The 12849-nt window shown below is 41.6% G+C and overlaps 1 protein-coding gene across 6 annotated transcripts in view; it reads right to left on the bottom strand.

Annotated features, from left to right (window-relative positions):
• Positions 1 to 12402, bottom strand: part of EPHA5 (EPH receptor A5) — a 347372-nt gene extending 334970 nt beyond the window's left edge. For 5 of the 6 annotated variants that reach the window (XM_044226152.1, XM_044226154.1, XM_044226153.1 and 2 more), the window contains exon 1: positions 11653 to 12402. In XM_044226152.1, the coding sequence (XP_044082087.1) occupies positions 11653 to 11830 (178 nt within the window). In that variant the 5' untranslated portion in view covers positions 11831 to 12402. The remainder of the gene's footprint in view (positions 1 to 11652) is intronic. The other variant, XM_044226156.1, reaches the window with a different exon arrangement.
• Positions 12403 to 12849: the final 447 nt, after the last annotated feature.

Genomic DNA, 12849 nt, shown 5'->3' with positions numbered 1-12849 from the left:
GGCTTTGCCTACCTGATTCGCAGTGTGAGCTCTGATCTGGGCCACACAGCCTCCTGGGATTGTCTCTAGTCCTTTGCAACAGATGGGACCATAAGACACTCTCCTAGAAGATGGGGCTGTGATTCAGCTCCCTGAATAGTATGGGCAAACTGCGCTGCAGGATTGGCAAAACTTCTCCTTGGAGGATCCAAATTAGGCAGACAGCTCCCTACCCTGTTTCCTAGTCAGAGTAAGCCTCTGACTTGATTCTGCAGATGAGCAGATCTGCATCTGGTTAGGATTACTACTTGGGCACTACAGGTATGAACTTCATCTGTCATGATCCAAGTGCTGGTTGTTGCAAGCCCCTCCCCCATTCCCCAAGGCTGCAACATTCCTTGTGGCTGAACCCCACAGATTCTCCTGTAATTTCCATGGTGTGATGTCAGAGCAAGAGCTCTTACAAAGTGACTCACAATCCTGGGGGACTCTTGTCTCCTGTGTTGTCTTTCCCCACTGGAAGAACCAGAGCCGGGGGAGACCTCTCTGCATTGGGTTGCACTGGAGAGGGGCAATGTGGTCAAGGTATAGCTGCTTCGTTAACCCTTCTAGTGTAGTATGTCTTGGTCTCTGTGATGTGTAGAGGTGCTTCAACCTCAACCCATGTTCTAGGATTCTCTCAGGGGTGTCTTGTTCTTGAATAGTTAGTTGTGCTTCCTGTGAGGGAAGCAGAAGTCAGGAACTACATATGTCACCATTTTAGAGCCATCACTCCTCCAAGAGAATTCCTTAATGGGATTTCGGGTATAGAAACCTGAGTCTACAGTTTAGCCTGGACTAGGGATTGAGAACTGGGTTGCTTATACACTAAAATAAGAGAAAACAACTCAAAAAGTAAAGAATGCATGCCCTGAAATGGAAGCAATGTGTGGGAAGAGATCTTGCCTTGTGCTAGCAGGGTTCAGGGCAATGGAAAGGTGAGATGTCCACATGGAGTATATCAGAGCATAAGAGCCTTAGGACAAGCAGCTGATCAAATATTTGCTGAGGGGAGAAAAAAAGGAGGGAGGTGCAAGTGAACTGCTCAGAAAATATGTTCTGGACTGTAATGTAGTTCTGTATGCACTTTTACTGTACTTCCCGTTCTCAGTGGAATGAGCCATTACTTAGACGATGAGAGCAAGAGTGACTGTGGATGTCTGGAGGATTTAGTCAATAGTATCTCCTGATCTAGAAGAGCTGTTAAGAGCTGTGCTGCAGTCAGACTACCTGCGTTTGAATGCAGATTTCTACCACTTTCAGATTTGCAACTGGGGGTGAGTTATTTAACCATTTCCTGCTCACTTTCATCATGTGTAAAATGAAAATATAATAATAATAATAACAATTATTATATAAATTGTTATATTATATAATATTATATATAATATATTATTTATATATTATTATAATTATTATATTATAATCAATATAATATAATATATATTATTCATACATTATTATATTATATTATTATAATTAATTATTATATTATATATAATATAACAATTATTATTAATAATATATAATATAATGTGTTATATTATTTATATTTTTATATTTATATTAATTTTATATTTATATTAATTTTTATATTTATATTATTAATTTATATTATATAACAAATTATATAATATTATATATAATATTATATAATAACAATTATTATTATTACTATTATTATTACATAATTTCCTAAGCTTGTTTTGGGGAAAAGAAATCAATATATATATGTAAACTACTTAGTAAAATGTCTGCACACTGTATGTCAATAATCAATGTGAGCTATAATTATGGTATATAGGCATGTCTACTCATTAGTATGTAAATAGAGTCCTACATTTCATAAGCTGTTCTAAATACAGTACATTCTAAACTTCCTTACTCCTGTTTATGTTAACCTATTTAAAAAGGAAAAGCCTTCACAGAATTATATTAAAATCTTTCTGAAAATATAAAAAAAAATACTTCCCAGTACTCTTTCAAATTCTAAATATAATTGAACAGACCAGAAAATCATATATTTCAGACTAAAAGAGTGATGTCAAATTATAACGTCAGATATCTTTTTTAGGAAACTTCTAAGAATTTAATTCTCCTACCTATCCACTGGGTCATTTCAAAGACTCTCTATCCAGCCACCTATCTATCTGTCAACCAGGTAAAACTAACAAAATACTATGCTAGGACTAAATATCTAAAATATTTGAAGATCTCTCTTGATACATTTTGTGGCTCGTAAGCAAACTGTGACCTCTACCTGGGGAATAAGGAGGTAAAATGCAACCTTTACAACCCATGACCCTTATACTTGTGGTTTTCTATTTCCTAATCAGATTCCAGTGTTCAAAAGCAATAATGAGGAAACCAGCAGAAAATTCAGACAACATCATGTCATTGATTTCTATCCTGGTTAGCTCTATGGAAAATTTGCACATGCAATTCTTTTTTTAGATTGTTCTCTGTCCCAGTTTCCCTTTAATCATCCAGTGCAAGTGAGATGATGACCTGTGATTGTGAAATCTTCTCTCAAACAGCCTGTATTTAGTAGTGGGGGAAATACAGGGCCTTACATCTGGCGTATACCTGCTCTGCTCTAGGAATTTCATTAGGCAACATATATACATTCTTATTTTATCTCCACAACAACCCTAACACTTCATTTTAACTATGCGGAATCTGAGGTAGATGGTTCAAAACCACTAATGTGTGATAGAGCTCATTTCATGGTGTTTACATCTCCTCACTCTGCACTACCCAGATGAAGCACAATTATTGTGAAGTTAATTAAAATTAAGCGACGGGCCTTCAAGGACATAGGCCACTTCCATGCTATTTAGGCACTAAGGAAATGTTTGCTAAAGCCATAATTCTATTTGCAAAGGTAAGGTATTTTTATATTTCTTTTCTTAAGGAAATTTCCTCTCATCATATAAGTTTAAAAACAAAACTGCTGCACACAGTGCTTTCCCATATCCTGATCCTTACCCAGCAAGTGAGGTGTGCACAGGCATGTACTACATGGAGTGTTAATCGGGCAGACTCCCAGAACTTTCATTTGTGACGTTCTCTACGAATTAGAAAGTTGTTTCATTTTGTTTGTTCTACAGGACAATTATGTAAAGTAGGCAGTACCAATTACAAATAAATGAACTGAGGTTAAAAAGAAAAAAAAAAGAAAACTGAGTGAGCATCCACAGAACTTAGGGCTGTTAAGCAATGGAGATGAGCCAAAAACAAAACAAAAACAAACAAATAAAAAACAAAGACAAGGGCTAGTTTGTTTTCGCTGCCTTCGGCTCAGGTCATGATCTCAGGGTCCTGGGATCGAGTCCCGCATCGGGCTCTCTGCTCAGCAGGGAGCTTGCTTCCTCCTCTCTCTCTCTGCCTGCCTCTCTGCCTACTTGTGGTCTCTCTCTGTCAAATAAATAAAAAAAAATAAAAAATAAAATGTTTTTGAATTTCAAAGTCAGTGTTTCTGGTTTTGCTTATTTTTCCATAATTCTATAACATTTCCTCATTTTTCAACTTGTGTTTCATAAGCTGAAATCAAAAAACAGTGACTCCAGTTCTGTACGATCAGGTGGTTCTATTGTTAGCTGTTCCCCACCCCCTTCCAGGGAAGTCAGATATGATGGTTTGAAACTGGACATGGTTCAGATCTTTCAGACACAGAAGTTTCCAAGGATTTTCTGCTTTTCTCACAAGGCTAGTTGCATTGCATACCCTTGTAGAAGCCTTATTACCCTGTCCAGGGTAAAAGTCTTGAGGGAGAAGAGAGAGTCCACTGCTCTCTTCCACAAGACCAGGTGGACAGCCTCACCTGTTCAGCGAGCTCGCAAGGCAAGGGAGGACTCTGGGCGAAGGCCAAAACGGGGCTCACAGAGAAAGCTCCTGCTGAGGACTGCTGCGCTGAACCAGTGCCAGCCGGATCTACCTGCTGAGTTTGTCTTTCCAAAGAAAAGACATTAACAAGCATCCTGGAACAGGAAGTTACCGCTGGTGTAAAGAAAGTGAGCTATCTTACAAGAAACATAAAGCTCACAGAGACACCTTAAATTCTCGTGTTTCTGATTTATGAATTAAATAAACAATGTATGACTCAGTTGGACACAATATGCTCTTCCCCTTCGGAGACTGGGTCCCATGCTTTATTTGACAGACTATTACTTCTCACCCAGTTTGACATCATGACCTCCTTGGGGGAACATAGCAGGCATGTGCTACTGTCCTTTTATCTTGCTTCGACTTTGTCTGAATGGAGTGTCTGGTAGGAAAAGTGGGAGGAAGGAGGGTTGGAAAGAGAGTAAAGGAAGGACCTGAAGGAGGCAAGGAGGGATTGAAGGAAGGGGGTGGGGGTCAGGGAAAGGGAGATTTGGCAGATAAAAATAAGTCTGTGACATTATTATAAGAGAAAAAAAAAAAAAAAAGACACTACCCATTTCTGAGTAAAAGAACAGACTGTATTTTCTCTAAATCTTCCAATACTTAGCCCGAAACATGTTTCCAAGTAGGAACAGTTTCTCGCAAAGCATATGCAAAATATTTCAACCCTCAGGTTTTGGCTGTTTGATTTTTTTTTTCCCTCCCCCAGAATCATTTACTTAACAGAGCTATGGGCCCAGTTGAGTTAGAACTGAAGACATGTGTGATGGATGGAGAAGATGGCCTGGGCAGCCGTCCAGCAACTAAAACAGAATTAGAATCATCACAGACACTTTAATCCCAATTATTTAATCTGCGGGGTGTCTAACACCATAAGTATTTGGCACGACTCAACAAAACAGTAGAATTTACAGAGAAACAGAAGAAAAAAAACCTAATTTGATGAAATAAAATAGTTTATTTTTATTAGACTATAATTTATATCTTCAGAGCATAAGTGAAACAAATATAAATTTAGAGTAAGTGTGGGGGGGGGTGGGGTAATGGTATTTTAAAAAAAATAATGTAAAAAATAAAATGCAAGCATTATTATTAATATCAAGGTCATAGTGATACCACCTTGACACCTCTCTCCACTCTTTGTTTCAGCCTCACCGTGATTTTTCTACACACCCCTAAATGTGTCCATGTGCACCTGTACCATCATCTGGCAAAATTACTGCACTCTGCTAAATGAATGGACCATGATTAAAGCCATGAACATGTGAGGAAAGAAGGCATGACCTAGGGTTGATTTTTGACCAACAAAATTTTGTATGCTCTTCAATAGTATATGAAACAATTTAAATGGTATGAATAAAGTAACACATAAGCTGGTCAGAGACAAAAGGCTGGGGTTCCTATAGGAAAAGAAGAGCCAGAATAAACCTTAATTACAAACAGAACCTACCACGTTTTCCTTAACAGAAGTACATTGAAAATGGTATTCTAAAGGCAAAGCTCACACATATTTTAAGAAGGATTTTCCAGCAATTTTTACATAGAAGAAATGACTCTTTAGTGTTTCTTTCAACCACAAAGATTAAAAAAAAAAAAAGCATTTAAAAATTGTACTAACACTAAATGACAGTTAATAAATATCATGCTAAACCACAGAGTTTTCAAAATCACTCTACATTTCTCTAGACACAATTCACATTTTTATGTACCTTAACAGTGCTTTTCCTTTTTGTATATTCACTTACTTTTTGCTTTCACTAACAGATATTAAGTAAGGTTTTTTTAAGATAGTTATGAAAGAAGCTAAAAGGGAATTTAAAAGTCTACATTTCTCATGAAGTTCACTGATTAGAATTATATTTTAAATCATTTCATTGTTTTCTATTATTACTGTAATATAAATTTTAAATTGAAGCTACCTCTTGATTTTATGTGATCAAAATAAATGGAATGAATAAATCCTATATCTGTGAAATTTATAGTGTCAGAAAATGAAAATTTTAATCACCTTTCAATACTCAAGAATACCTGTGCCACTATCTATTTACACCTTGATTTATAAACAGCAATTTCATAGCATAATTTGTGGCATTACTGATCCTACTATATTTGTGGAAAGTTCTTCATTATGACACCTTGTACATGTTAATAAATGTATTATCAAAAATGAACTGTTTTCTAAAATTTGAATTTAAAATTTTAGACATTTTTTCTTCAGCAAAATAAATTTTTTGTCTTCTTCAAACACTTTAAAATCTATTTCATTAACTTGAAATAAAGAAATTTCTGGATTGTCAGAAACTAAAAAGAGAAAAGTAAATATATGATAAAGGGAGACTTTTCCAAATACTCATGCTAATTGTTTTGGAAGTTCAAACCAAATACTTAAGGGTGAATCATTTTAGTTTGTAATTTAGACGTTTTTAATGGAACCAATAAAAGACTTTCACAGTGAATAACTCTCAAATCTTCCAGTTTCCTAATCACTATATAGTGTTTTAAAAATTATGAGTAGATCAGAGATTCTCTTATCTTTCTTATATCAAATACTTCTTACTGAATAAAAACATTGTGTTTATTACTTTAAAGATATATATTACTAAGCTTCTTAAAAATATGGAACTTTTTAATCTGTATTTACAAAACCTTTAGAACTCATTTTTTTTTATCTACTTTGTACACATTCATAAAAACATAAGTGTACCACCACATTTGGGATACAATTTTTAATGTGAATTAAAAATACATTAGGTGTGTTATGTATACAATAGACTAGGATAACTCCTTCAAAGAAATCACCACCTAACCAACTGGATTACATAAATTTTGATAATATAACGAAATATGTGTTTACCCAGTAGAGCTACCAGGAGGAGCTATTCTGCTCTATAGATAAATACATACAGAGATATAAGAACTACAAGAGTCATTCAGAGTCTCTAAGGTGATAATTTACTTTTTTTTGCTTGCATATCACTTTTATAATAAAAATTTACTCTTTCTGAAAGGGGAAAATGGACAAATACTGCAATCAATTTTTAATGGTTTATAATAAGCAAGGCTGCATATTCAAACTTCAGCTAATTTTGATGCTTTATGAAAACAATTATAAAACTATTTTAAAATGGTCAAAAATGCATAAATCATGTTTGAATAACTAGGTAACTCAGCTAATTTAAATTCAAACCACTCATTAGTAAAGTGAAATATATCTGGTAATTTAATTGCAAAAAAATGAAGTAAAAAGAGTTATCAATACTTTCTATAGTAGTTATGTCTTTAAGATACTAGCAGCACATTTTAAAAAAAAGAACATTAAGTTTGACTCATATAAGTAAAAATAGCTATAGTTAGTTAATATAATAATGCACATCATAGTCTATTTTTATAGTCAAAGATAGAATGGTTTCCTCCAAATGAAAGAGAAATTAATTACTCATTCAAGCAAATACATAATAAGAAAGCACTCCAAACAAAGGAGATTCAAGTGGTCAAGTCAATCAGCAAAAATGTAGTGAAAGTAACTAAAGCACAGTCATTTTTGCAACAGTAGCAATATTGAATAAAGTCTAGTATCTAATTAAATAGTTTGGCGATGTTTGTCTATAAATAGCTCTATCACCTAATTTTGACATTTTATGTAGAAATATTCTAAATGGTCACATTTTGTAGAGAAGAGTATTAATAATATAAATAACAATTAGTACAGTAATGTTTCTAAGTATAAAAAAATAAACCATTTAATCCTATGTAGATTGAAATAAAGTGATATTACAAAAAGAGTATTTTCATCAAAAGGAGAAATTTTCATTGTATATGGAGGAATTGTCCACCCTCTCCTCTGTCTTCTAGAGGAAATGAAATCTTCTCACCCTGTCACCCTACACCCAAGATTTTTGTCTACTTTAAAAAAAAAAAGCTTAAAATTAAAGAGTCAACCCTTTAGCCACCCCCCTTTCATGTTTTATAAAGCAAAAAACCAAACTGTTCATGGCCTCTCCCTTCTAACCACCCAAGATTCAAATAAGGGTAATTGCTCTCTTTTTTTGTTCACTAGTGTCCTGGTGAGGGAATGATTTTACTGTCCCTTTTCTGTGGGGTCCTGCCGTTTTATCTAAAAGGAAATGAATTATAACAGGATGACAAGGCCACAAAACAAAGTCATTTAGTTTACAAATCTATTATGTCCTTCAACCTGTTTTATGGGCCTGGTCCTATTATAAACCAAGAAAAACCCTAAAACAAACTCTTTTTTCCCTTTCTTTCCAGTGGAAACATCTACAATTTTATGATTCTTTAACAGTTTAGCCTAAAATTTCTTCACTCTGTGTGTGTGTGTGTGTGTGTGTGTGTGTGTACGTGTGTGTTTTAACCCCAAGAGTCCTTCTACCCCACCTTCTCAAACATAGAAAACATTCAGAAACCAGAAACTGGACTTTTCAAATACTAACTGCTGACAACTGTCAGAAGCACTTTACTGGGACATTACTGACTGTAGCTTCAATGAATTAAGCTTGATTCACTGCGGGTGAATCATTTTCAATGCAGAGCTGTTCAGCAGTAATTGGCCAAGAAACCCTGCTGCGAAAAGCACTTGTCAAATAATGCTTGTTTACAAATATATCTCCAGACAGCAAAAAGTGGCAGTTACTGAATAAGTTCAGGGCCACCTCCAATATTCATAACAGTGGACATGCTCTCTTTACTTATTAAATCTATTAACATTTTCACTTGTTGATATACTTGCTAATGTTTGCCTTGCTTGATCCATCTCAGAGATAAGTTTCTTGTTAAATATGCTTCTTGAATTATTTTATAATAAAAGTGTCTTGTATTACACCAGAGTTCAAAGGTTTCTTCCACATGTAATTAATGCCTAATATATGTAAAAAGACAAGTTATTTTTTTTATCTTAGAATTCAGTCTAAAGAGTACATTTTCCTCTTATTGTCTTATTTCCCTCTTATTGTCTTTTATCCAAAACACCTTAACATTCATTCCATTTCAGTTTAAGATTCTAGATGTATGTTTGGCCTTTCCTGTACAGTTGTGCTTATTTATGTCTACCAAAGTTAAATTTGTCTAAATGTCTAGAATACAAATTATGAATGTAAAATCACATTTATGTCTATCTGCCTTGAATTTTTTTCTCACATAATGGGATCATTCATTTTCTATATATATATATATATATATATATATACATATATATATGCACACACACACACTACAGTCTGGGAAGTCACTAGGTATCTATAGGTTGCAGAAGGCAAAGTATATGAGAGCAAGTTATTAATGGATGCTGTGCATACATCAAATCTTTCTGTCCCTGACCTTCCAAAGAGCTTCCAGAAATTAGCAATCAAAAACAAACTTAAAAACTCCAATTGGAATCTTTAAACAAATTAATAAATTCCTATTATTAGTATCTTAATATAGTATTGTTTGATTTATAGTAACACGTGGAGAAACAAAAAGAAGGGGGAGCATAAATTTTATAGAATAGAAGTAATGGTCTGAGAGGATACCAATGGAAAGATGGAAAACTGTTGGGTAGAAATGAAATGAATGAGGTAAAATCATATATATTAATACGATTTTATTTCCTACTATGTGAAATAGTGATAGACCCCTGCTATCCCCACCTCACTATGGCCAAAGTTTTGCTGTGTGTTCCACTAGCTGGCATAAGGACAAGACAACCTGTGGTTGTTAGGTCTGTGATATCAACCAGACTACCTTCCAGAAGATTTGAGCTCTGCTTCCATCACCTTAAGAGGCCAGTGCTATTTCCTAGCTTCTCTCCCATTCCCTCAGCCTCTTCCTCCCAGGCGCAGACCTGGCCCTTGCGCCAAGCCTCCCCGAGACTACATTTTTCCTCTTTCCCTAACGGAAAGCTTCAACTCCCCTTCATCTCTACATAAACCACTTCCTTCATCACACCTGGGGGGGGGGGATGAAATATAACGGGAACAGGAAAGGATGAATGACAGTACTATCCCTGTTACTCTTTAAATCCAAACCAGGATGCCCCTTCCGGTGGCATACGACAGTTCATAAAAGGACTCCAAACCCTGTCACCACCCTCCGGACTTCTAACATCATGAATCTAACAGGAGAGGTTAATAAAACGCCTACGACTGAAAACACTTTTTCAACTTTGCAGAGAAGGGGAAAAGACGCAGATAGGGTTTTAAGCAGGACAGATTGCCGTAGCTAGCTAGCTAGCTCGACCGAGCTACATAGAATCTTTAAATCAGATTTAAAACAATAAATGTGAGGGTTAAAGGGAGAAGTTCACGGGGTGGGGTGGGGCCGGGAGTCGCAGTCGGCCCCGCTCCCGCACGGTTCCTGGGGAGCTGGCAGCGCTCCTAAACCAGCTCAGCGCCTTCTCCTGCAGCCACACAACCCGTGCAAGTCACGAGGACACACACGACCCCGAAGGCTGCTGCTTCATCTTTCCGGTCCAGCGTCCCCTGCCCTGGGAGTGGAAGGGATTTCTATTTATTTATTTATTTATTTATTTATTTATTTATTTATTTATTTTTCCAAGGCTCTGTGCCTCACCCGTGGCTTGCGGAGCCGATTCAAATCGAAACCCCAGTATTCCAGCCGGGGGTTCGGGTTTTTGGTGTTTCCACGGTGCAGCTGACCGCTTCCTGCAGCCGGGATCGGGACCTGAGATGCTACACCTCCCACCTCCATTCTGGAGGAAGGAGCCTTGGCTTGGAGCGGAGCCCCAGCGCGGCGGGGGTGTGAGCGGAGCCAGCGCAGCCCGAGCAGACCAGGGGCCGAGGGCGGCCGCCCGAGCTGGGGCGGGCCCGGGAACTGAGCACGGCTCCGGGAGCAACGAGCGCCCCTGGAGGTGCTGCTCCCGCGGGGCCGGCTCTCCCGCCCCGCCGAAGGCGGACACGGCTGCAGAGTCCGGAGCGCAGGATTGGGGGTGGGGAGGAGGGCCGGGGACTCCAGGCTGGGCTCGGGCCGGAGCGGCGCTTTCCGTCACGCCAGCACCGAGCCACGAGCCCGAGTGGGTTCGAGCAGCAACTTCCTGGCAGCGACACTCCACCCCTCTTCCGCCTCCCGCCGCATCCCACCTTCCCGCCTTCTCCCACTTTCGCCTCGATGTGAGGATGAGCCCCCAAAGTGGAGGGCACCCCACAGTGTGGGGCGCCTGCTGTCCCTCGCCATTCCCCTCCCTCGAGAAATAACAGCTCTCGCCACCCACCCCAGAATAGCAGCTGGCGATGCCCTAAATAACAGCTTCCAGAAGGCACTTTCCCCCAAAATAAAAGCAGCCCAGTCACCCCCACAATATTTCCCATCGCCGGCCTCCAATAACGGTTTCTAAGCCCCCCGCTCCCGAGGTGGTGGTCGCTGAGCTTCGAACAGTCCCCACTCCTCCAAGCCCGAAATGTCACTTCCCCACGCGCTCCAAGTGAGAACCAGCCGCACCCAACCTCCCGGCGCGGGTCTCCGACCTCTCCTTCCCCCGCGTGCAACTTCCCAGCCGCCCTACAGCCTCGGTCCGCACGCGGGTCCCTCGCCCGGCGCCCCGCACCTAATGGCAAACAATGCCCCCAGATACAGCAGAGGGGAGCGAGAAGGCTGGCCAACCCGGCCACACGTGAATTCGCGATGCGGAGGGAGACTTGCTCCGCGGCGGCAGCGTCCAGACCGCCCCGACCCGCACTTCCAGGCCCCGCCTCGCCCCTCCGCCCCAGGTCGCTGCGGTCCCCACCCCCAACCTACCTTCGTTGCTGGGGCTGGCCAGGAGGGTCCGGAGCGCGGCGCACAGGAGGAGGCAAGTCCAGAGGGGGGCCCTGCGCGGTGCGGAGTAGCAGCCGGCCAGAGACGCGGGGCTGCTGGGGGTGTCGCCGTCGCCCGGGGGCCTCCGGCGTCCCGCACCCGGGGGCCCCGAGCCCCGCATCTTCTCCTGGCCGCCTCCGCCGCCGCTGTCCCGCGCGTCTCAGTCCACGGCCCCGGCTTCGCGGAGGGGGCGAGGGAGGCTCGCGGCGCCTTCGCGTTCCCCGTGGGGTCCCTTGCCTTCTGGCGCGCGGCTCTTCCAAATGCGGGGACCGCGGGTCCGCGGAGACGTCCGAAGTTTGCTCCCGGCCCCTGCCTCCCTCCTCCTCGGTGGGGCTCACATTAAACACTGGCTATGGCTGATCGCGCGGTTCTGCCCCGGACACCGGGGTGTCCAGAGGGTCCCGCGTCCTGCTGCTCTGCCTCTTAAGACTTTTCAGGGTTGGGGTCTTTAAAATGCCCCTGAGGGGAAGATAAAGATTCCTTTTCAGGCTTCAGGGCTGAAATAAATGATGAAGGGAAGGGAGACAAGTCATCTTAAGTCAAGAAAGATCCTCACTAAAAAAAGAGGAGGAAAAGGCAGGGTGGCTACGGATCAAGGAAAGGAGTTGAGAAAATACGAGCCAGGCGAGCCGAGGCAAAGATCCGGAGAGTTGGGAGCCCGGCAGAAGGAAGCAGCGGCGGGCTGAGCGCGGACCTGGGGAGGTCCTGGCGGCGGCGAGCGGGCAGGAGCGCGGAGCCCGGCGGCGAGCGGGCCGGAGCGCGGAGCTGCGGCGGTCCCCGCGGCTCGGGGAGGAGGCGGCGCGCGCGCGGCTGGGAGGACGGGGTGGAAACTGCGCCGCCACCGCGCGCTCCTGCTGGGTCTGGAGCTCCGCCGTCTCCTCTGCCTCCCAGCGCTGCACCTCCCCTCCTCCCCCCTCCTCCTCTCGCCAGCTCCCCCGCCCTCTGCTGCTCGCAGCCTCGCCAGCCTCCTCTACTGTAAGCGCGAGCTGCTGACACGAAGTCACACACTCGCGGAGGCCAGTGGTCGGGAGGCTGCCGCGGTGAGTGTTGCCTAGCGGTCCCCGGGAGAGGCGCGTCTTCCTCCCCGGGTACTTGGGGCGAAGAATTCTCTGGACGGTGCCTGCGAACGCCCGGGCTCCC

Source organism: Neovison vison, chromosome 11, assembly GCF_020171115.1.
Source record: "Neovison vison isolate M4711 chromosome 11, ASM_NN_V1, whole genome shotgun sequence".
In the NCBI taxonomy this organism is placed as follows: Eukaryota; Metazoa; Chordata; class Mammalia; order Carnivora; family Mustelidae; genus Neogale; species Neogale vison.
This window is presented reverse-complemented; position numbering and strand designations above follow the sequence as displayed.